Here is a 24,098-nt window from a genome sequence, read left to right as displayed (position 1 = left end):
ACAGTGTTTATTTTCAATCTTTCTTAAAAGTATTTTTAAGGAATGTTTGGCAGAATTTCAAAGCACTGAGTAGCGTATGAAAACCATAGAGTAGGTGGCAATGTATAGACAAATAAATGAGAAAATAAAGAGCATAGTCCAAGTCCTAATATTTAAGTATGGCCTATATATTAATTTATGGAAAATAAATATCACAAAAAGGCATGTCCAAATCCAACTAATGAGAGAATCATATTTTGTATAGTGCTACTAATTATGTACAGACAACATATACTTGCATTTCTTAGGCAGACTCGCTCAGTAGGTTTTTATTAGCCTTGCTAAGATACTTTCATTCAGTTATTGTTTTAAGAGTGACAAATAATTTGTAATGTGAGCTTGTACTACACATATTGCACAATCCCACCTGCCTGCTGAGCACTACTTTGAAAAGCACTTTAACAGAATTATATCGATAAGAAGCTTTAAAAATACTCCAACTGGAGGACATATCAAAGGTTATTGTGATGAAATGTCTTTGCGGACTTTTTCCAATAGAAAGTTCAATATTATTGTTTGCATTAGGATACTACTGAGTTCGTATTTCTGCATCTAGTTTCAGGAGCTTTGAATCTGAGGAATGGTAGAGGTCCCAGTGAGCTCCAAAGTCTTCTTATGTATGTGTGGTACAAACCAACCTGTACAATTTATATTCAAATGAGCTAAAACGATAATAAAACCAGTGAGACAGAAGGAAAGGAAGGTAAAATATTTAAGTGACACATAGTTCTCATCAGCTCTCACTCTATGTTTTTCTAAAGAATTTCAGTATAGGGAAGGAATAGGATGCATTTTAACATGTACATGTATATATGTTAAATGTTAACCTTATTTTTGTATGTCTTTTCAAATGAATACATATCAGTGCTGTTCAGCAGCCCAAGTCTATCCTTTATCAGTTGTTCAGTGTCACACAGACATCATGGAAAAAAGAATTCTCGATGAGGGACTGGAAGGAGGCGAGAGTAACAGTCTCCAGACCTGTTAAAGGACAGGACACAGGATTGAATAAGCAAAGAGGTTTATGCATAAAGGCAGCATCCGCAGGAGTTATGACCTGAAACTATTTTGAAATCAACCCATACATTACTGCCTAGAAAATTTTTAAAATCTTCTAGAGTACTCATTAATTCATATTCTGTGTCTGGCATCAAGAATTCAGAATTGGAGAAGAGTTCCAGGATTTTTAGTTCTCAAGGTGTAAAGTTGAATAGTTTCTTCTAAGGATTTGGCCCTAATTAATGAAGACTGGTTTTAAAGCCACCATGAGTCTGAGTGCAGTACCTGCTTTCACATTAATTTGTGAAGTCTTAACCTATAGCCCTTATTACAAATGGAGGATAAGGAAATAAAGTTCTACTCACCAAACCCTGAGTGAAAGTAGAGACCTGTCTTCACTTCTTCCTCCTTATCTGGTTACTCGTCCTAGACTTGCCGCTCCTGCCCAGGTCTGACACTCTGTCCCTTACTTACTGGGTTTTAGGAATGTGTTAGGAATTATCATTGTTAAGCTCTCTCGGTTTGTAAAGTCATATTCATGTTCTGTGACGCCTGCAGCGGTTTTACTGTGGCCCATTATCGTTCCCTTAGCTGGAATGCTAAGTGGTCTGATTGCTTTTAATCAGCATCCGTCCAAAGTCAAAAGGTTGGTGTAAACCACTTCCTGTGTTAGTTACTAAAGCCTCTTCAAGATTTATTTTGGGTTGTGGTTACATTTGACCTCTGATTGCTTTAACACATCAGGCTGAAAGCTATTTCCCAAATGACTTTTGACTTTAATTCTATTCCGTCAACGAAAACAAAGCACATATTGCAAAAAATTCTATTACATGGTCTAAAGGAAGAACAGATAAATTATTTTTCAAAGTGTAATATAACATTTCTGTTGTACACATATTTATTACTTTATTGCAGATCTTTCACCAAAATTTTAGTTCTTCTATCATCTGTAAAGTCTGTGAATGCCATTTTTATTGTGAATGTTTTTAATCAAATGTTGTTCAATTGAATTTATTGCTTGGCAATTTGTCTATAATTTATTTCCCCACTTTTATATAACAAACTGTTACATATGAGCTTACAGTAGTTTTATAGACAGTTTCTTTTTATAACTTACCATCCTAGAGATGTGTTCCTACGCAGCCCCAAAAAAGATTTCTATCAGATATAATAGAGATTAAGCTGGTTCTTCCAACTCATCCATGTTCTCTTTTCTTACTTTATTCTTACCACTTTTATCTACCATGCTTACTTACCCTGCAATGAATTCCAGCAGTACAAAATGAGATTTGCTCATACATTTTTTTAGTCCTGAACAATTAAACATAAAAAGAAGGTTCTTTCTATTTTAAAGTACCCACTCCAAAGTAATTTCTCGTTGATGATCATCATCAGCCATATTTCTTACTAAACTATTCTCTTTTCCTCAAAAAGCCTATGAAATCCTATGATCTAGAAATTCATAGACTCCATGACACTGAAAAAGGAAGAAACTATATAACAATTTAATACAATACTATGCTGCCTATTTTAATATATTTATATTGACCAATATAAATATTTAGATCTGGCACTATTACTAATGAGTCTGCAAATGGATAAAGTAGTTTTCAGACTTTCTTAAAGACAGGATCTGATTGCATGCCTAACCTATCTGTTTTATAGGGTTAATCTTTCATTACAATGACAATAACTTAAAAAAAAAAAATATATATATATATATAAATATCTCATACAGCATATAAATACATATATATGTTCAGTTATTCTTCAGTGCCAAACACTGAAGCATGATGGTTCAGTGTGTAAAGCATTCTTATCAGGAAACTAATCCTATTATGTGTTTAAAATATATACACACCATTCACCAAAACTGTAACAATGAGAAAGTATTCCTGCACTTCTGGTTAAAAATCACAGTAAGATTGGGAAATAAAAAAAAGGGCATCCATCCAACTTTAGTCATCTAACTTAGCCAAGCTTATAGTCAAAGGAAGGACTCTGGCTCCTTCACGGGATGCTTTAGAGCATTTTAATAGGGTTTCTGTTCAGACCTGCCTGATAGAGAAGTCTCTCTCCCAGCACACCCTGCTCCCCAGTTCCAGCAGAGAGAGGGGACTCCGTGGAACAGCTGAGGCTCATCCCCTTCATATGCTCAGTGTGCTTCTGTCCAGCAGTTGGCTTCTGCAGAAACAACTCTAGTAAAAGTTCAGATATCAGTAATTTTTTCAGGTGAAGTCTGGTCTACAATTACACTGGAACCAAATACAAGTGAGTTAAATTACTTTGCCTTTCCCCCAGCCCAGAAACTTCTCGTATAACATCAAGTGAGATCACCATCTTGAAAAGCCTGTTTATTATTCAAAATGAAAGAAATCTTGGAAAGTCTCAACAAATCTTCCACTAAAAGTTCAGCAATCTTAATTCTTTCAAATTCAGCATTGCACAAATCCTGCTACTGAAACTGGAGGCAAAGTTCCCTACTTTATATACATATGCAAATTTCAGGATATAGTCTATGTCTGCTGGGACACATTTACAGAATTTATCTATTCTGCAAAAAAGAAAACGCTTTTTACTAGCACTGAGTTAAAGAATTCAACATGTACTTACAATAAAGGACTAATCCCTTTTGTTACCAAGTAATTATTTTAGCCATATTTAGACTAAAAAGACTGTAAATTATAGCATGAGCTTTCATGACTCTAAATAGGGTATCTCACCTACTACTGATGAAACAAAATACTTTAAGTCTTCTTTAGACATGTTATGGTTAATGGAAAGGAGTGACCAACAAGAGCAGCCAAGTAGTAGTAGACAACAAGTCTATTCTCCTACCCTGCTAGCACAGGCCTTAGAGAGGATGTACTGGTCAACCCTGGCAGAACAGAAGGGCCATTTGTTTTATTTAAAATCGGTAAAAAACACACAGTATAAAAACATTTATAGCAAATATAAGTAAACAATGAGAATACTGAGAAACAGAATTGTATAAATTGTTTTGATTGCCAGCAAATACAAAAGCACTTCTGACAGTATAAAGACAAATTTTAAAAGGACTATCACTATTTTTAATCCAACCAAATAGTTATGTCTGTAAAGACAGACATTTTTAAGATAATGCTTTTAACAACTGGAAATTGATGACTGAGGAAAAAAACACACAGAGATGCGAGTTTATGGTTTTGAATTGTACTTACCCTTTCCCGCTAATTTTAGTGCTACCGTCAGTTCCAGCAGTACCAAGAAAACAGAAAACTGTTCAAACAGAGAACATCTCTGGCAACTGGAGCAAAATTTTCAAATTAATCTAACATTAGATTATTAAAACTTTGAGCAGTGTTTTAAGGCAGTTCTCATTAGCTTGCTTCCCCAGTTTCAATTTTCGTATGATTTTAGCTGGTGATGCTTTCTAACCAATAAAGAGTTAATATTCTTAGTTGTTTGAAAGGTGATTTGCAACATTTCAGATGGTATTATGCATTGTTTTCTGTCTTTTGATATATTAATCACAACTGTAGCCCCTTCTGTTGCAAATGTTTCATTTTAAAATTGTCACTTGTCAGCCAGTCCAATAGGCTATTATTTCAGAACCAATACAGTTTATGCATGGGAAGTTTGATGTTGAAACAATATTTATTTACATTCCCAGAGTGAGATGGTTTAATATATTCATGCTGCTATAAAAGACATGCTACAAAGCCTGATCGTATTTTGTGTATATACTATGTGTACAGAGAATCTTGCCTGTATTAAAATAAAAGAGAAATGAGGTTCTAAGTATCAATTTATAAAAGTTATTTGTAAAAAGTTACAGTGTTTCATGAAGCACTATTTAATGAAACATTAACTATTGGTAAACCTCCATAGAAACTACCTTTTCCAAAATTCATGATAATAGTTCCAAATATTATGTTTGCATTTCATGATGTGGCTTACACCCCTCCCAGCGAAACCCTGTTCCTATGCTTGCTGCACTAGACAATCGACTCACATGAGGAAAGACAGACCAGACAGCAGCACAAGTGAACACACTTGTCATTCGTGCACTGATCTGCTGTCAATACAAAAGGAAATGGAGATGTGCAAGTGATCCTACCCTTCCCCCAGCCATGACTTTCTCTCTGCAACCTGTGGCTCTTTCCCAGCAGAACAGCTGGCAGATTTTCTGGCTGCCATAGCAACCCTGCCGTCAGCCCGTTGCCTCAGCAACGTTGGAGCAGGAGAAACACTTCACCTCCAAATTGTTCTTAGACTCACAGAGGTGTTTTTTTCAGGTTGCATTCCTAACTGCTTATTTACTGTTCAATTTAATAAATTTTGCAATAAAAAATCCTATACAGTCCTTGTTTGCCAGTGAAATCAGATCATCTTCCCTGGAATCTTCCAAAGAATTAATATCCATTCCTTGCAACGTCACAGCAGATGGATCAAATCTCTGCAGCAGCTTCAACTGATCAAGTGACAGTCCAGCACCCCTCATGCCTTCTCCTCCAACGTGAGGTTCCTTTTTTAGTAACAAAGAAAAGCAAATGATTGCATCAATAAAGTTCTTAAATGCCCTCAATGTATTCTGCCAAGTATATGCAGAGCTGCCTGTTAACATGGACAAGCTAAGTTTGTATCATTCACACCCAGGGAGGTTTTAAAAATAAACTGGCACTTCTGTTCTTGACTTCATCTGTCCAGTATGTACAGAAGCATATATACAAGGTCCAAAGTACTTTGAGGAGGTGGTGGGGCACCTAATCCACTTTAGCCCAGCAGTTTAGAGCACTTTTTGAGGACAGGTACACAGGTCTAAATCAATTCATTACTCAAAGCACTGAAACATGATAAGAAAGCTGTTATTACTAGACAGTAAAAACTAGAGGTTTTAGGTTGTCTCTTTTAAGTGATGCAACACTTCCGTGTACTGACTAATAGCTATGGTTAAGTCAAAACCAGTGATTCCTTAGCCAGTTACTAATATACTCAGTAACAGTAGCAGAAATACCTGGATTTTTCCCATTAAAAACTTAAACTGGAGAAGCCGAAAGCCCCATTCCAGGATACTATACTGTCTGAAGAGGCAGCATTTTGGAAGATGATGCAGCAGAAAAACCTGAGCTTCGGATTTTCTATGCACTGTAATTAGACTAACAGGTAAACAGGACTACTGTTACATGTGTATGTGTATGAGGCAGAAAAAGAAAGGAATAGTTTAGGTATCTGAATTTAGAAGATGCCATTTGGCATCAAAATCCTGGAGAGGGGAAAGGCTTAAAATCACAGCCCTTTTCTCAGCATTTCTTGTGAGTAGCCTTGACTGTTTTTTATTTAATACACTGATTCCTGGAAAAAAAATCTGATTTCTAGCTGGATTGTTCTTTCAATGCATTCGGTAAACAGATAGAATAAAATGTGCAAAAGCTGGCACTGCAATATCAAAACCAGATCTCCTTTGTAAATCTAGTCTAGTGCAGTCCATAATGCACCTTACAGCAGAGTATTTTTGAGCCATCATACTTCTTAGCTAACACAAGTTCACCCTGTCAGCTCGTGATGTGAGATGGTTGCTTAACGACACACTGTGTGCTGTAAAGCTGGGCAGCCAAGAGTTTGTAGCCTGATTCTTCTCTTCCTTTCCCTCAGCAGGATTTCAGTGCTTTCCAAGGAAGAGACAGAAGGAGGCGTCCGTTGCAAATTGAGAAAAAAATAGCATACAAAGGGAGATGGGGCTAGTGACTTGAAGTAATGTAATAGAAGCATGGAAAGCTAAAAGTCTAGGGAAAACGGTAGTACACAGGGTCAATCAACTTGCTCAAAGACAGACCAGTTTCTTCCTCGACCTTTTCCTTTCCCCTTCTAGTAAAGCATCTCCTGGGTAAACTCCTAAGAGGAAGTAAGTCTGCACAGACAAAGGATCAGCTGCCAGGCAGTAACCTCCACCTACTAGCTCAATGTCTATGTGTCTATTTCCTGTTTTTTCCGTACCCAACATGATTCCAGGATCTGCTGCCAAACTGAGAAAGTGGGAGACAGTGGATTGGGTACGTGAGGAGGTGTTCACCAAGAGACTAAAGAATATGAAAAATATGTAAAGGATTATGAGGTAAGTCAACCCTAGATTCCAGTTTCCTGTTCATTGGAAAAGATCACCTGGGTTTACACTACTGGGGAACTGGTTGTAAGATACTATACACTAGCTGTGGGTAAACAATTCAGTGTCATCTCATTTAAAATATACCATACACGAAAGCTTAATTTTTACAGAGATGGCATTTCTGTGTAAAAGCTAGTGCATTATGCAAGAGCGATATTACTGGCGAGAGAAAGTCTATGAAACCAGAATTGATCTTGCATTTGAGTTAATAGGGGTAATGTTTTGCTTTGTCATTCTATCGAGGACAATTTTATGCTGTTACTTAAAATATATAATCCCAGTTGAAATACCTGGAACTGAAAAATTGCTAGTAAATAGATGGTGACAAAGTAGGCAGAAGAACCGTAACATACAAATCTTCTTCAGTTCTGTTAAATCTTTACAAGCCTTCATATAATCATACACCTATTATATATAATTTTTTTTAATTACAGTTAAGGGTTGGATCCAAACTTCCAATAAGGCCAAGTGCCAGGTCCTGCACTTGGGTCACAACAACCCTATGCAACACTACAGGCTTGGGGAAGAGTGTCTGGAAAGCTGCCTGGAGGAAAAAAAGCTTGGGGCATTAATCAACAGCCAGCTGAACATGAGCCAGCAGTGTGCCCAGGTGGTCAAAAAGGCCAACAGCATCCTGGCTTGTATCAGGAATAGTGTGGCCAGCAGGACAAGTAATCATCCCACTGTACTCGGCACTGGTGAGGCTGTATCTTGAATCCTGTGTTCAGTTTTGGGCCCCTCAATACAAGAAAGACATTGAGGTGCTGGAGAGAGTTCAGAGAAGGAAAATAAAGCTGACGAAGGGTCTGGAGCACAAGTCTGAAGAGAAGCAGCTGAGGGAGCTGGGGCTGTTTAGCCTGAGGGGAGACCTTATTGCTGTCCACAACTACCTGAAAGGAGGCTGTATCATGGAGGGTGTTGGCTCTTCTCCGAAGTAGCAAGTGATAGAACAAGAGCAAATGGCCTCAGATTGCACTAGGGAAGGTTTAGATTGGATATTAGGAAAAATTTCTTCACAGAAAGGGTCGTCAGACATTGGAACAGGCTGCCCAAGGAAGTGGTTGAGTCACCATCCCTGGAGGTGTTTAAAGGATGCGTAGAAGAGGTTCTTAGGGAGATGGTTTAGTGCTGGACTTGGCAGTGTTAGGTTAACAGCTGGACTCGATCTTAAAGGTTTTTTCAAACCAAAATGATTCTGTGATTCTTAGAACAGATACAAGTCATCACAGAATGTGTAAGTAAGCTACACAAGTATCAGAGTTAGACTTTTCCTCAAAGCTGTGATGATAAACAACTAACCCACCCAACTCATCACATCAACAAAGAGGAAGAGAGATGCATATGGTCTGATGATAAACTCTCTCCAAGGTACTAATAAAAGTAATAGATATTTTTGAAATATATATATGGTATAGATGAAAAATTCTACTATCTCCCTATATATTACCTCCTCCCAGACATCTTAATGGTAGACACTGCATCCAAAAAAGACAAGGTACCTTCTTGGGACACTGAGCCTGAAATAAATTTACTCCCTCATTCCTTTATATAATGCAAAAATATCTCCCATACATATAAAATCCTCCTTCCTCAAAACACAAGGTATTTTCCATTTATCTCACATCCTTCATGCAAATCTTCACTAATTCAGTGGCATTTATAAAAAATCTTTCACCTTTCTTGTGAATGTGCAAAAAAAGCAAGTAATATATATCCATTAGAGAACAATTGCAAGCGAAATTTTAACCTGTCTGAACTATCTTTTTTCCCTGTTGTGTTTTAAATAACTGTTGTACAAATCAAGACAACCACACTACACAGTGGGAAACTGCTTAACAGTCCCTAAATGAAGCTCAGTTAAACATGAAAATAGATTTAAAAGAGCCTTAGAAATGCTTGTGTTATTTCCATCCACAGGAGTTAAAATTTTCTGCAGTGAAAAAGAGATTTATTGATAGTAAATATAACACGTAACTTTATAGTACCAACACAAGATCACTGGATTGTGTGAAGTACCCTGAAAATACTATTACCTGTGGCTGAAGCTGGAGACAAGGAAAAGTTTTCAAGGCCCACGCAACTTGCTCCTCATTTTCAGAGAGTGTAATCGTACATGTACTATACACTAAAATACCTCCTGGCTTCAGCAATTTCACTGCCTGCAGAGAGAAATAAACAATATTTCAGCTTATTTTTATATGTAAAAACTTCCATATTAAGCAACATTAACCAAGAAACCATTAAGCTATAATATAAAAACTTAACACTTAATTAAACTCAGATCCTTCTAAGAGAGGCATTAGGATACTAATTCTTCTCAGGAAATGCAGTAAATGATCCCATGGATTAGAAAGATTCTTCTTTCCAAATCAGCATTATAGCTCATGCAGTTTATTAATGCCATTGAGATGATCCACCTTGTAAGATTTGTTATTTGTACAGCCCTGCAAATCCCAGACAGATTAGTTCTGTTTTCATCACCTGCTGCCAACCTTGGATACACAATATTTTAATCAGTGAAATTAGATGTCAACTATTCCACATATTTGGAGTGGAAGTTGTATCTATGTTGCTTTTCAAGCTGTGGTTCACTTTGAAGACCTGTAATTCAGATTTAGACAAGTTTCAGGAAATCTCATCTTTCAGCATCATCCCAAGCACACTCCTACTAGCAGGAAAAACTGCAATCTGGTTTCCTGGCTTTGTACTCCATCTCCTGTCCCATACAGCACCTCACAGCACCACTGCATTGGAGATCTACGCAGTGAACATAGAAAAGTCTATGCTGCTGCAGAGAAAAGACTTTAGCCTGCTCCCTGACTTAGACCCTTGTGATGATTATAAAATAAAACTGATGAAACTGAAGGAATGAAAAAACACATACAAAGGTTTTTATTTACTGTGTCTTACATATACCTTTCCCATGTTCCAATGAACTGACTTCACCTAGCAACAGAACTTAAAGCTATTTTCTTCACTTAACTGCTGAAAAGACAGGGAAAATGAGGCACTGTCTTTCAGTATTAACGTTTTATGCTGCAAAAGCATTATGTTCAGTTTAGCTTATCTACTCAATGATTAATACATACCACAGTGAAAAGCTTGCGCTGAAGTGGCTGGTAAGAGGTCACTTCCTTTAAAGTTGAGGAATAAGCCATGTTTGGTCTCTGTCCCATCCCACTACATGGAGCATCAAGAAGAATTCGATCAAATGACTCTGGTGAGAATGGAGGTCCATCTGTAAAAATCAGTTAGAAATGTAAAATGTGGCTGTTTCTTTCCCTGAGACTTCTCCACAGATAAGTACAATCTATGTCTGCATCCTTGACTTAAAATATTTATGTGCTATACATAGTGCCTGCAAAAGTAATTGCAGTAAGAGATGGCTCTCAGCACCGCTCGTCGTAGATTTCACCTCTCAGAAAACTAAAGAATTTTAGTTCTGTGAGGTCAAACAATACATCGCCCCTTTAGGAAATGATCTTTTTAAGCTTAATTTAATAATTTGAAAGTAAAATGTAAAGTAATCAAACAAAAATGTTGAAATATGATTGGTCAGAGCTTCTGTGTACAGAGCTGTACATATAGGCTGTAATGAACCACAGTCATCTCATAACTGAACCAAGTGTGCAAACTGTTAGAGAGAAGCCTGTAGTTAACCATAAAGACTGCCTTAAAGAATAATAATAATTGGCCTGTCTATAGAATAACTATTTCTTGTGATGCATATATATCTGTAGAAAATAGAGCACTTCGTAATAACATGAAATATTACAAGTCCTAATGCATGCTAATGCTGTCTGCGCTGCAGAACAATTCAGTAAACAAGAGCTGTGAAGACATGAACAATTTCTGGATATTACTTGCATAGATAAGGGAATCCATAACTTCTATATGTATCCTTTCAACTGAAACCCACTAGCTCAACAGCCAAAACGTTTATATTGTCTTAGTGCTAGAGACACTCTTCCGCTCAGCATCACCAAGACAAAAGTGGCTCCATAGGTGTACCTGTGAGTAACCAATGAGGAAGAAAGCCATACATATGCTTTACCTCCTTTTCTCCTTCTGTTCCTCAAATACTCAAGTTAGGTCACAAGTGAAAATGAGTGACTTCATACTACTGCTACCTAGCTTGTTCCAACACTACAAAACAAGTCTATCTGATTTATCTGCTTCTGATCCATTACTACAACATTCAAAATATGTCACGTCTTACTTGCAGGGTTGTATAAAAAAGCCTTTGTGATCTCTCAGTATTACAGCCAGCTCTTGTTCATCTGTGTAAGTGCTACATATCACCTACCATATTTTATGTTCATAGAAAGACGATTCAGGAAATACCTTTATTCCTCCAAAGCAAGAATAACGGCAAGGCATAGCAAGAAGGAAGGTGAATTATGCAACCTAATGCCTACTTAAGCTAACTAGTGACTGGAATAGAACAGAGTGAGAAAGAACAGCACACTTTGCACAACAAACTAAAAATAATCAAGACAGCAAATACTGTTTAAATCGTTCCATCATGGGAAAGGAACCAGTATGATAAATACTGCACTTCAGAAAAGCAAATGAAATGAGCTTAAAATAATACACTGTGCTTCCACAGAACTTTCCTCTAAACAGCTGAACAAACATCAATGAACTAAACCTTGCAGCAGCCCTGGGAGTTAGGTATTAATAACCTCATTTTACAGATGAGGATTCTGAGGCAGAAAAGCCAAGCAATTCTGAGGAAATAATTTTTTTCTCAGACTAAATCAAACAATTCAGAGTATGGGGTTAAACATTATAATGAAAGAACCTTTAAGGTTTCTTCCATCCTTCATATTAACTGGAAAAGGAATGCATTCCCTTTGAGCATGTTTGGTTGTGATAAGGACAGATAGTTTGAGTTTTGTATTTGCTTCATGGAGAAGCAAATAATCAAAAAAGAGCAGAAAATAAAAGAGCATTCACAGTGCTGAAGCAACTTAGGTATTGCTAAGATTTCAAGGACTTGCAGACCTGTGGCAGGATTAATACTATTAGTGCAAAACTGATTACTGTTTTCTTATAAAAGCTATTACTACTCAAGCAGTTTACCTTGTTCATCCTCTCTCTTCTCAACTGAAAGTGCCTTTGTTCCATCATAGCAAAAAGTCTTAATGCAATTCAACTGTAGCAATTCAGCGTTCTGCTTAATTTTTTTGACCTTGTTAGCTGTCTTGTCCATGGCTATTACTTCACCCTGAAAAAAACACGAAGTTTTTATCAAAAGCACAGGGATTAAAAGGATGCACAGTTTCTTATTTCCTCCCTGCGCCCATGAGCAGTGTAATGAATGAAGCTTAGTTTTCCCTACAGAATTTTGTTGTTCTTAAACCCACACTCTAGTAGTTCTTGTTCACCCATATTTTCCGTGATATCCGCATTAGGCTAGATACTAGTCTGAAACCATGTGCATTCTGACTGGCACCAGCTGCTGGGCACAGTCACTCCCTAAGGGACCCTATCATGTCTCACTTCTGACAAGGGCAGGTTTTTTGCTTGTTGTGTTAGTTTTTTTTGTTTGTGTTTTTGCTTGATTGGTTGGTTGGGTTTTGTTGTTTGGCTGGTTGGTTTTGGTTTATTTGTTTGTTTTGAACTGTTTTACTGGGCACTAACTTAGATAAAAATCTAATCATTTGAAAGAGAGTAGAAGTCTCAAATATATGGTAAAATAAGTCAAGAGGTTTTAAATTTGCATGGAGATGGTAAGAAACAGTCCTGAGGAAATGAGGCCCACAGCTGGGCCTCTGGCTTGCTCAGACTCTTAACATACTGTTACACTTGCAGTAGATGTCACTCAAGTCACTTTGGGAAATACTGTAAATACTAGAATAAATTCAGATGGGGGGAGGGGAATCACAACGACATATTCTTCTCCTTTTATGTAAGATTTCTCTTTTCCTAAAGAGAACTCAAAAGGGACATACATCACTATCTGCTAGATAAAATCTGTTAACTCGAAAACAAACTGAAACCAAGCAAACTTCAGTAAAGATAAGCTGTTGACTGTGTGTCATGTTAGCCAGTAAGTAGGTCTAGGACTGAGAAGTTAAAAAGGATTTATGTTGTGTCCAGCCTTCAGCTACCATGAGCTAAATCAGCTCCCACAGGAGCAGCCCATGAGCATGTGCCACTGCTGCTCCCTGTCACCACACAACCTCTGGTGCTTGCACACCAACCACTGATGGTGCTTGAAAGTCAGGTCTGTTGCTAGAACAGTGGATTTGCTGCACATGTGCTGTGGATACATAGAGAGATAAGTCCTTCTCCTGGGAGACTCTCAGAAAAAAGAACAGGCTGAAAGACAACAGTTCTTCCCCATCTGGCCCACGGCAACTGCTGCCAGAAAAACTTCCTGAAAGATATGTAGAAAAAACAGTGGTCTGGACTGGAATCCAGATAATAAGAAATTCTCAACCTTTAACTATTCCCAATTTCTGTCTTAAAGCTCATAACAATACAAAGTAATTTTACATGTTCATTTTCCCATCTAAAACCAAAACATCTACAAACTAATTTTTACAATTAAATTACAAAAAATATGAGATTGATTCAAATATTCTGAAATGTTAATGATTTAATTTGCTGTCTATGAAAATTTAGTATGGAATATCTCTGAATGGAACTTAAGAAGCAAAAAGCAGTGCAAATTTACTAATGCATTTCTTCTACATCTTAAATTCAAATTATACACTCAGAAAAATCTCAACATCTGTATTCTTAATCTTTACCACTTCAGCTGGAGGTAAGCACAATCCACTTATCTAAAAGGACTAAAGAAAAACTATACAAAGTTATACAAAATGTACATACACAGACAGAAAAGGTACAAATGTAAAATGTATCCATGACAGAAATATATGTTTTACAGACTTCCTTTACTTATCACATTGAAATTTCTTAGTGGAAGCTTTATAAATCTAGTCTAATATCTGTCTAATTCATGTTTAATGCATGTTTGCAAACTTTCCATATTGAGGAAAGAAACACCTCAATAAGCAAATAATCACAGAACTGAATACATCTCTTCTAAACATATTCACATCACCACCCTCTGTACCTTCCCATTAATGCACAGACAACCGTTGAAGTACTGCATAATGTAACTGCAAGACTTCTAAACAATCTGATATATTCTAAGAACCCTATTCCAATGCAAATAATAACCTTACCAGATTTTTAGAGGAAACATTACACATTTTTCCCTTCTCTGCCAGAAAAGAATAATCTGTATTTTTGTTTTACATTTTGCTTATAGCAATTCAATATATGCAAATTGTTATTCCTATATCCACATTCTTTTTTGCTTCTGTGTTATTTTCCTTGGTATTTCTCTAAATATTTTCTGTTTCTTCTCACCTTGTTGCTTTCTCATGAAATATTTTTGGGTTTGAATTTCTAGTGTGAATCTGTTGTTCTAATGTAGAAGGTGGCCCTTCTACCCTAGAACAACAGATTCACACTAGAAATTCAATCTAAGATCATATCTATACTGCTTAATTCATACTTTTTACTGAGAAGAAGTTAATTGGATTAGTAACTTTTTAATATGTTTTTGTACAGAGTTGTGCACTCTTTTGGCACACAGTAGTAATTCCTGATTTCCATGTATTCTCAGTTTCATGAATCCAGCATATTCCTGCATAACTTTGCCTTGCATGTTACAAATTCCTCCATTACAAACAAATCAATAGCATTTAAAAAGTGAAATCAAAGATATTTCAATAGGTCAATTTGCAGCAAGTAAGTTTTTAAATGTGATGGTGACTATTTGATAGTCTGTGCCCATTTCAGTAAGGCTGATGTATAGCAAAATATACTGGTAAGCAGAATGTTCAAGTACTGTTTCCTGTTGTAAATTATCTATGTATTCTGACAGCTAAGTGAACTGAGCTCTGCAAATGAACAGTGGTCAGACTTTCTTCACCAAGACAGAAAATGCTCAATGATTTATCTTACCTGGTCATGCATTAATGCTGCAAGATGGGTTGTTTTTCCTCCTGGTGCAGCACACATATCCAAAATTCTTTCTCCTGGTTGAGGGTTTAAAATATGGCTCACAACCACAGAAGGCAAGTTCTAACATTGGGAAAAAAAAAAAAAAAGAGAGAGAGAGAATTCAAACCATTCAAACCTTATGTTCTGTATCAAGACCTCTATTAAGGAATGAGAAACTTGTTGAAACAAAAATTCATTCAGCAATGAAGATACCTGTGATATTGCTGTAAGGTCCTTAACAGAAAATTAACTGCTGGGATTATATTAAAAAGACTGTATATGTCAGAAGTCTCCAGTGGCTCATTTTTTATTTAAAGCTATATATGACTATCTGTGTCTGAAGTTTAAGGGTTCATGACTACATAGACTACAGTGTTAAAAGACAAAATAAAATAAGCTGATACTATCACAAAAACAGAGCAGCTCTGTATATAACAAATATTTTATATTGACCTTTTTATGGGAACATGTACTATATGAACATACTGGTGACCTACTGATGAAGAATAATATCAATAGGCAGGAGTTTCAACTTGTTGATTTAAGGTACCAAGAAGCTGAACTGCACTATTAATTGTGAAAATAGAACAGATGTACTGAAGAGAAATAATAGTCACTAATTGTGCACCATATTGCATCTTACACAATACAGAAACATTCTTCAAGATTCTCTTCTAACTTAGTTCAGCACGAAGGTATAAAAACATTTCAAAGTTGTCTTTACTATATGTTGTCTCTGGTTAGCATAGTTTTACGTTCCATGCCACAATGTTAACAAAATAAATGAACAATAATTAATCTTACACATGGCAAATTAAAGCCAAAAAAGCTGAGCTTAAATGGTTGTGATCAGTGGCACAAAATCCAGCTGGAAGCCAGTCAATAGTGGTGTTCACCAGGGGTCTGACCTCTTCCTTAGCGACCTGGATATAAACAGAGTGCACCCTAAAGACGTTTACAGAGGATACAAAACTGGAAAGAGTGGTTGATAAATTGGAAGATTGTGCTGGCATTCAGAGGGACCTTCACAGGCTGGAGAAATGGAGAAACAGAAACCTCATGAAGCTCAACACAGAGAAGTGCACGCTCCTGCACTTGGTGCACCCCAGGCACCAGCACCAGCTGGGGCTGCCTGGCTGGAAGGCCCTGGAGAACCTGGTGGACAAGAAGTTAAATATGATCTAGATTCTCATGTGCACCAGTCTCTCAAACAACCTGTCTCTCTAAAAATTCTGCTCCTTGAAAGCAAGTGCTCTGATAGGCTGAATGAGGGAAGAAAAGGCCTCTTCTTTACTGCAGACCATGAGACAACATATTGCATGATAAACTAACATTTGCCCACTTCAAAATATGGAATTGATGCTGATTTAAAAATATTAAGTTCAATTACAAAGAGAATATATACATGAAAATAATTCATCAGCTGGACTGATTCTTCTGACAAAAGAAATACTGAGACGATTCACTGTTAATAAAGGACTTACTGTCTGAGTGCTAGTAATATAAATCAAATGAGGAGATAACTTAGAATTTCAGATAACATCTCTGAACAAGGGTTTATTTGATGTAAAATTTACATTTGCTTTACAGATTAAAATAACTTTTTTTTCTAAAGGCTGGACAGCTTTTGTTTTAAACTCTGCTTCTAAATCATCATACAATACCATTGTTGGTACACTAATTGTCTTAGAAATCTAACTGAGGTGTTCACCTGATCTTTTTACATCAGCAAACTGCAATCAAGGATTTTACCCAATCATCTTAAAACTAGAAAGTTCCGTGATTTCATCATCCTACATTTCAACACAGCACAGGTGGCCAATTCTTATGTCTAAGTATTGCTTTTAATTAGTTTTATTGAAGGTGAAAAGGAGTATAGGTATCACAGATATCAAAGATATGAAGGAAAAGTTAGCTTGAAGTAAGTTTTTAATTCTACAATAAAACTACGCCAAAAAAAATGTCCTTCTTTGGAAGCTGCGTAGTTTTATGTTAAGAGGTAGCAAAAGCTCTGTTACTGTAAGATTTTTCATGGTTATATTGTTCAGGTGAGTATTTTTCATTAGGGCTAAAAAGGTACAGGTTTTTTCTTCAAATTAAAGTTAACCTAATATTTGGAGATTTCCCTAATTATCTACAGAAGGATGTACCCTGAACAAGGCTCATATTTCAGAGCTGATAGGCAGACTCCAAAACCTAAAACTTCTATGCATAGTACCTGTGCACAAAAAAATTTTGAAGTTTTTAAGTGAGTAACTCTTAAGTCACTCTGAAGTCTCTTCTCACAGCTCAGACACAGTGTGATTAAACCACCTACATGAAGGTACTGATTGCATTTTAAACACTTTGTTTTCTTTAAATCCAATGAGTGAATTAGGTGCCATAATAAACAATGATTATATGAAGTATTAATGTATGCTTAGAAGATATTAATTATTCTACAAATTGTACAGACTTTTATTTTGTAAGTAACATACCTGTAAAAACAAATTACTAGGAAGCACATTGTCAAACGAAGGACTAAGGTAGACTGGCTCTATCATTTTTACGCCCATTCCACTGAAAAACATGACAAAAATATTTCAACTATTCAGATTTATAGTTTTTAACAGTATTCAGTTAAACTTACTATGTTTACAAATAGAAACTTGAAACAATGGTCTTACAAAACTGAAAGCACTTCTAAGTCAACTAGGAAAAAAAGTTTTACAATTTTTTAATCTGATAATTCTTTAAAATTACATCATTAAGTTGGGTAAATCATAACAAAAAATATACTATGTTATAAATCTGAAGTATCAGTAAAAACAGTACAAATTTATTTTTCTTGTACACAACACAAACTGAGATCTAATCCAAGTCTTGATAATGTAAAGAAACTCATAAAAACAGATTTAAATATATTCATTTCAATCCATAACTGCTTTTGGCGAGTCACGTATCCTCTAGGGCACTGGCATACGATTTCCTACTTAGATCTTCCTCCATTTTTCTAGACTGTCTGAGATTTCAGTCAAATACCTAAAGAAAGTCTATTTCGAAAGCCTTACAAGAACATTGATTTGCCTGCAAAACAAAGGTTTGAACTTAGAAGCAACCTAAAAGTTTTAAATATGAAGTTCTGACACAGATTTAATTAAGATAAATGTACTAGGAAATGGACAACAATAAAAACAAGAAAAAAAAAACAACAACAACAAAACTGAGCCTGGAAACAACAGATTGTTTTGCATATGCACTGCACAGTCTAACAAGACAAAGGAAGGACATGAGAAAGCAAATTTGCTGACACCATATTTAGTGTTACATGCTGTCATTCCGCGTCTTCAGTTCAACAGGTATATCCCACCGCTACTTTCACTATATTTAAGCTCTAATAAATAAGGAATCCTCTGACAATGTAGTCTTTTTTACTAGGTCTTTTGTACTTTGTTCTTGGTCCTTAATTTGATGCTCATGCTCTTCTACACTGCTTTTCATATATGTTTTAGATGACAGAAGAAGAACAAAATTAAATACAATAGAGAAGCAAGTAATCTTGAAACAGATAACTACCTTGGCAAATGCTATTATTTTTTTAAAATGTCTGACCTTATGTCCTGTCCCCTGCCCCACCAAAAAAAGCCCCATGAATATTTTTAGGAGATGGAGAAATCAACAAGGCTGCACTTCTGTTCCCTCCAAATTGGAGAGAGGCACAGAACAATTTACCAAAATGCAATTTTGCCACAGTGAGAATGTTTGTCACTTCTGTTTGTTCTATATTATTGAAGTAATACGCTAAACATAAATTCTGAAAAGGCTCCCATTTATTTCTTCCTACGTCTCAAGTAAACTGGTGTCTGGATACCACTGTGAAAATAAATGTTGAGTCTGACAATCTTACTGTAGTACTTTAATCATAATTGCCATCACATTGCCGCTACCTTCATTGAGAAGCTACAGAAGACAGCAGGTGGCACAATTCTATTATACTGCCAGAAACTAACTCTTCCCCAAAATTACTGGAAATCCAAACAGGCAACAAAGGTCTCTGTCAAAGCCATCTTGTGGTTTCACAAACAGTACAGAGCATTTCAAAATGTCTTCCCATCTTCTTCCTTCCCTTTGTACAGTTGTAGGTGTAGATTGCAGTTACTATGGACTTACTTCAATGGGCAACTGGAACTAAAGATTTCACTGCGACTCAGTTCTGAAATCCCATTTCCAAGGAAAACTTTGACTCCTTCAAATTCTTTGGCTCCTCTTTTACATTTCCCTTCAATATCTGAATACACTGAGACCAGATCTCCAGCTTTCATAACTGTGCAAAGAAGAACAGAAATTTTGAGATTAGTATTATCCTTGACAAGACAGTAGTGACCAAATAATTTAGGATCCTCAGTAGACTACTTACTTAAACTCCTACACTATAGCAAAATTTAAATTTGATTAACATAATCATTAAACTTAACATAATAAAAGAAAAAGATTAACTTATATTAGGCTTGACAGTGTACATGGTGAATGATGGCTACTGAAGAAGAGGCCAGACAAATCTTCACCCATAAGTTTTAAGCAGCCCTTGAGGATTCAGTCCTCTATTTGGGCTCCAAGCATGTAAGTACATCCAAAAACACTGGTTCACACTTAAGGTACAAAGGTAATAACACTAAATTTGTCTAATGACCTCTCAATAGCTAGGTAGAACATAGCCATAGCTGCTTTTTCCCTAACTATTGCTTTGATACAAGTGATTATATATTCTTGTTGAAACAATTTTTCTGGTGTGGCTCTCTTCACTCTAAGGCAACTGCTGTTCTCAATAATCCTCTAATAGAGTTTTACATCTCCAGTTAAACCCCTCCAGATCAGTACGTAAATATACACCAAACTCTAGATGTGTAGTCCTGGGGACTGAAACTTTCTCAGCTAGAACAAATATAGATGGAAAAGGGGGATGGTTTAGGTGATTCTGTAGAATAGCAGACAAACTCTATGCATTGACTGGCTGAAAAATATCCTTAAGAATAAAGGCCTCCACTGACAGCAATATATAGTTTTCTAAAATTACATTTCTGATATGTCTGACTGGCTGGAGCAACCAGAAGATAAGACAATTAAGAGTAATGACAGTTCAGCTTCCCAAGAATTCTTTAAATTGTATTTAGGAATCATTTTTTTCCAAGTGGCCTTCTTAATATGCAAAATGCCTTGGAATTCTTAAATGGTCATATTTGTTGGGAAGCCACTAAACATGTACTTTTTTGGTAGCTTCTTTTTACACAATGTGACATGAAACATTATGTGATAGCCTAGTACTTTGTCTGCTTAAACTTCACTGAACAAAACTTGCAGTAATTTAACTCTTCCATCAAGCATATTTGGCAGTGATTTTTGCATGGATTTTATTTCACTCTCTGCTAACAACCATCCTTTCAAAATGCATTAGTACTCTGAAAAGCTCTTAAGCTTTTTGTAGCTTATATTGTCATTCTATAAACATAAAGCTTAGAGTTTGATTAGTTAAATTAAACTCAAAGCCCCCTGATAATTAGTTTACCCTCATTTGGGTTGCAAGTTCAGTGATTAAATATGTGTTCTTCCCATACTCTTTTTTTTCCTAGTTAGACCATCTGTGCTTAACACAGCTTTTTTATATTTGGCTTCAAGTGGGTAGCATCCCCTTTTATTTTATTTTCCTATCTGCAATTCCCCTGAAGTGTTCCTAAAGTTTTATAGTATCTTTTCATTCTTTGAATTGATGTTGCATGCATAATTACATGCAGCAATTATAATAAATCACTAGCTGACTCAAAGAGTGATATGAATATTTATGAGGTTGCCTAAATAAGCAGTTTGAACAACTGCTACGGCAATATACTTATTTCATTATCAAGTCCTAGATTGAAAAAACATTCCTGTTCAGTGAATTGGACATAAGCACATGGTTAAAACTTCTTGAAGGTTTTTTCCTGGAAGGGAATGAAGTTAAGTGGCTAGATAAATGCTTCCCTGACTCACTTTGTTTAATAATAAGAACCATGATGATTAGTAGATCTCATCATAATAGAATAATGAGATGAATCATCCAAAATTATACTGGTTTCACATAAAGTTAATTTGACCTTTAAATAAAAAATAAATAGGCTGCTGAACACTAAGCATGTATATGTCAATTCTTTTTCTTGCCTCACAAACACTGAAACAAAAATTTGTTTCTTAAGAATCTGACGTTAAAACTGAAGATTTTTCTCACCCATACAAAAAAACCCAACTTTTTACTAGTTTACTAAACAATATCAAAATGAATCACCAGTGAATTAAAAGAAAAAAAATCTGCTTTTTTAGATCTGTATCATAGAATCTGACAGGATCATGAAGGCGAGTGCCTTTGTGACTGAATGAAGAAATAATATATCTGAAAGTAGTATCTATTAAATAATAAACATACATCCACTTATCTCCCAGAAAACACCAAAAGAACTTAAAAAAATACATATTTACCTTAAATTACAACTATAAGATAAATTTCAGTTGTGAACAGAAAAAAAAAAGTGTCAGTATTTATTGGAAACTGTCACCAAGGGGTGAAATTTCTTCAACTTAACTGAGTGTATATAAATAAGTCTTACATCTTGAGGCAGATATGATTCCAGGGACATAAACATGTGCTCCTCGAAGTACTGCATATCCACACTGGGCTCCAACAATGACTTCAGATGCATGTTTTTTTAAATCTCTCCTAAAAATACAATATGTAGTTCAGCTTAAAAAAAAAAAAAAAAGTATACTGAAAACAACACCACCACAAACAAAATACCCTCCAAGTAAACTCTAGTTCATAAATACTGGGTTTGTCACAACATAATAGAAAACATAGTTACCTATTATGTATTACATTTAAAAGATTTATTTTAGTCTCAGAAGAATCAAATGAAAGAGCCAAGAAGGAAACTAGTCCTCAAAATTAACCAGATTCTGACACACTGACACATTCTGTCACTATAACGAACCTGACATAGGAATACAAATAAATTATACTGAGATGGAGCATAATAGTCCTCTATCCCTTCCTACGCCAGACAATTGTAAAGTGATTTTTTGTGTTTAACAACTGCTAAGTACTTCTATAATAAATGTAGAACCGGATGTAAGGAACTTTGCCAATAAGAATTGTGAGGAAGACAGTTACTCGAACTTCAATTAAAGTGCAAATATATTTGAATATAAAAAGAACAGAATGTTCAGAAAAAGATGCTAGCAAAGAGAATTAAATGAATGAAGAATAAATAAAAGTGTTAAATGCTATTTTAGAGTGTACCGCATTTACGAACCGGTACTACTTGTTAGCAGTCTCTCCCTAATCACAATATAAAATGAATCTGAAGTAGGTTAGTCTCCATTATGAACAAGATACTTTAAATAAAATGTCCATAACTGAATACAGTAAAACACTGAAGAACCTCCATAGGGGCAGACACAGATGCAACATGAGAAATATCCAAACATATCTTGAAAATGAAGAACAAATAGTCATTTTGTAGGGGATAAAATTGATTCAGGAATCCTCTCGGTATTATTGCTCCAGTCTCCCTAAGTCTTGCTCTGGACTTGATTACAGTGGCAGAAATCTCTGCCTGTTCAGCTATAGTTCTGTATTCCCCCACAGAAGCTTAGTTCTTCTCTCTGCCATCTACCTGGACTGCCAGACAGGATGTACTTATGTTACATTTTCCCTATAAAAAGTTAATCTCATAAATAAGGAGAGAACTCTCTCTATGTTTTCTTACATCTTTTAAGGACTAAATCTCTCACCTAGTTAGGATATGGACTGTCCACTAGGTCTTAATACATACGAAGTTGTGCTTCTTTTATTGTGAGTTAGTTATCATAACTGCTTAACAAGAAGTCTATAAATAAAATATTTGTTATGGCATTTTAAGGCTAAAGACTGAAAATTTCAAACCTGGGTCCAATGACAGGAATTAATAAGATGTCCTGGAGTTTTGGGTGCTCAAGAACTGGAACACATAATCCTTTAAATTGCTGTTTCATTAAAAAACATAATTATTAGGCAATTCTAAAAAAAAATAGCATTTGAGTACTTAATTAGACTGAAAACAATTTTCCATTCATAATTTGTAGCTGTAGAGTATAAAAACAAATGTAGTGAAAACAGTACAAGAAGATGGGAAATAGCGTATAAAGAGATACTCCATATTAAAAAATACTGCTCTAAAAGGCTAAACTTTTAATAAATTGAAAAACAACAAGGCCACTAAGGGATTCACTAATATGTGACCTCAGGGAGTGGAATGGTGTTCTGACACTACCACCACCATCAAACCCTACCATTGGTTTTTGCTTTCTTCTAGAAGAAGGCTGTGTCAAGTTATCATCAAATCAGAGTAACACCACCAGATAAGGTTGGGTCTAGTCTGTGTTATCTTTTCGATGTTATTAATTATAAAACACTGTTTAAATCTAATGTATTGCCTGTCTTACTTAATATGCCAGGTTGGTAATACTTGTTATTTTTCTTTTCAGCTTAACTTTCATTGGGTACTGAGAGCTGAGCTGTGCATATAGTTGAAGAAATGACAGCTTACAACTTGAACTTTAAAAAGATGATGCTTTTTCCCCTGAGCCTTCTAAAATATAACCTTCAACCATGCAAAATCATAAATTAGTTTGCATCTGATAAGTATTTTCTCTTAAGAAAACAATCCAAGAGCATACTTTTGTTAAAACCTTCTATGTGGTTTCCTTTTCTAACATAACCACAATTCAAAACGGTTATGAAAAGCCAGTCTTAATTTGGTTTTCAGCAAAGCATTTTCCCTTGAAGCAAAATATCATTCTGCAATATATATTTCCAGATTTCTACAATCAAACTAAAATTAGC

The 24,098-nt window shown here is 35.7% G+C and overlaps 1 protein-coding gene across 28 annotated transcripts in view; it reads right to left on the bottom strand.

The window, feature by feature from the left end:
* Positions 1 to 4,655: 4,655 nt before the first annotated feature.
* NSUN6 (NOP2/Sun RNA methyltransferase 6) overlaps positions 4,656 to 24,098 on the bottom strand; it is a 26,510-nt gene continuing 7,067 nt past the window's right edge. For 27 of the 28 annotated variants that reach the window (XM_021299960.2, XM_065050874.1, XM_065050856.1 and 24 more), the window contains 9 exons: positions 23,160 to 23,239; positions 21,826 to 21,935; positions 19,361 to 19,514; positions 17,689 to 17,770; positions 15,173 to 15,292; positions 12,269 to 12,413; positions 10,273 to 10,421; positions 9,217 to 9,342; positions 4,656 to 5,545 (listed from right to left, as the gene is read on the bottom strand). In XM_021299960.2, the coding sequence (XP_021155635.2) occupies positions 5,333 to 5,545; positions 9,217 to 9,342; positions 10,273 to 10,421; positions 12,269 to 12,413; positions 15,173 to 15,292; positions 17,689 to 17,770; positions 19,361 to 19,514; positions 21,826 to 21,935; positions 23,160 to 23,239 (1,179 nt within the window). In that variant the 3' untranslated portion in view covers positions 4,656 to 5,332. The remainder of the gene's footprint in view (positions 5,546 to 9,216; positions 9,343 to 10,272; positions 10,422 to 12,268; positions 12,414 to 15,172; positions 15,293 to 17,688; positions 17,771 to 19,360; positions 19,515 to 21,825; positions 21,936 to 23,159; positions 23,240 to 24,098) is intronic. The other variant, XM_065050873.1, reaches the window with a different exon arrangement.

The sequence above is a fragment of the Columba livia genome, chromosome 2, assembly GCF_036013475.1.
Source record: "Columba livia isolate bColLiv1 breed racing homer chromosome 2, bColLiv1.pat.W.v2, whole genome shotgun sequence".
NCBI classification, from domain to species: Eukaryota; Metazoa; Chordata; class Aves; order Columbiformes; family Columbidae; genus Columba; species Columba livia.
This window is presented reverse-complemented; position numbering and strand designations above follow the sequence as displayed.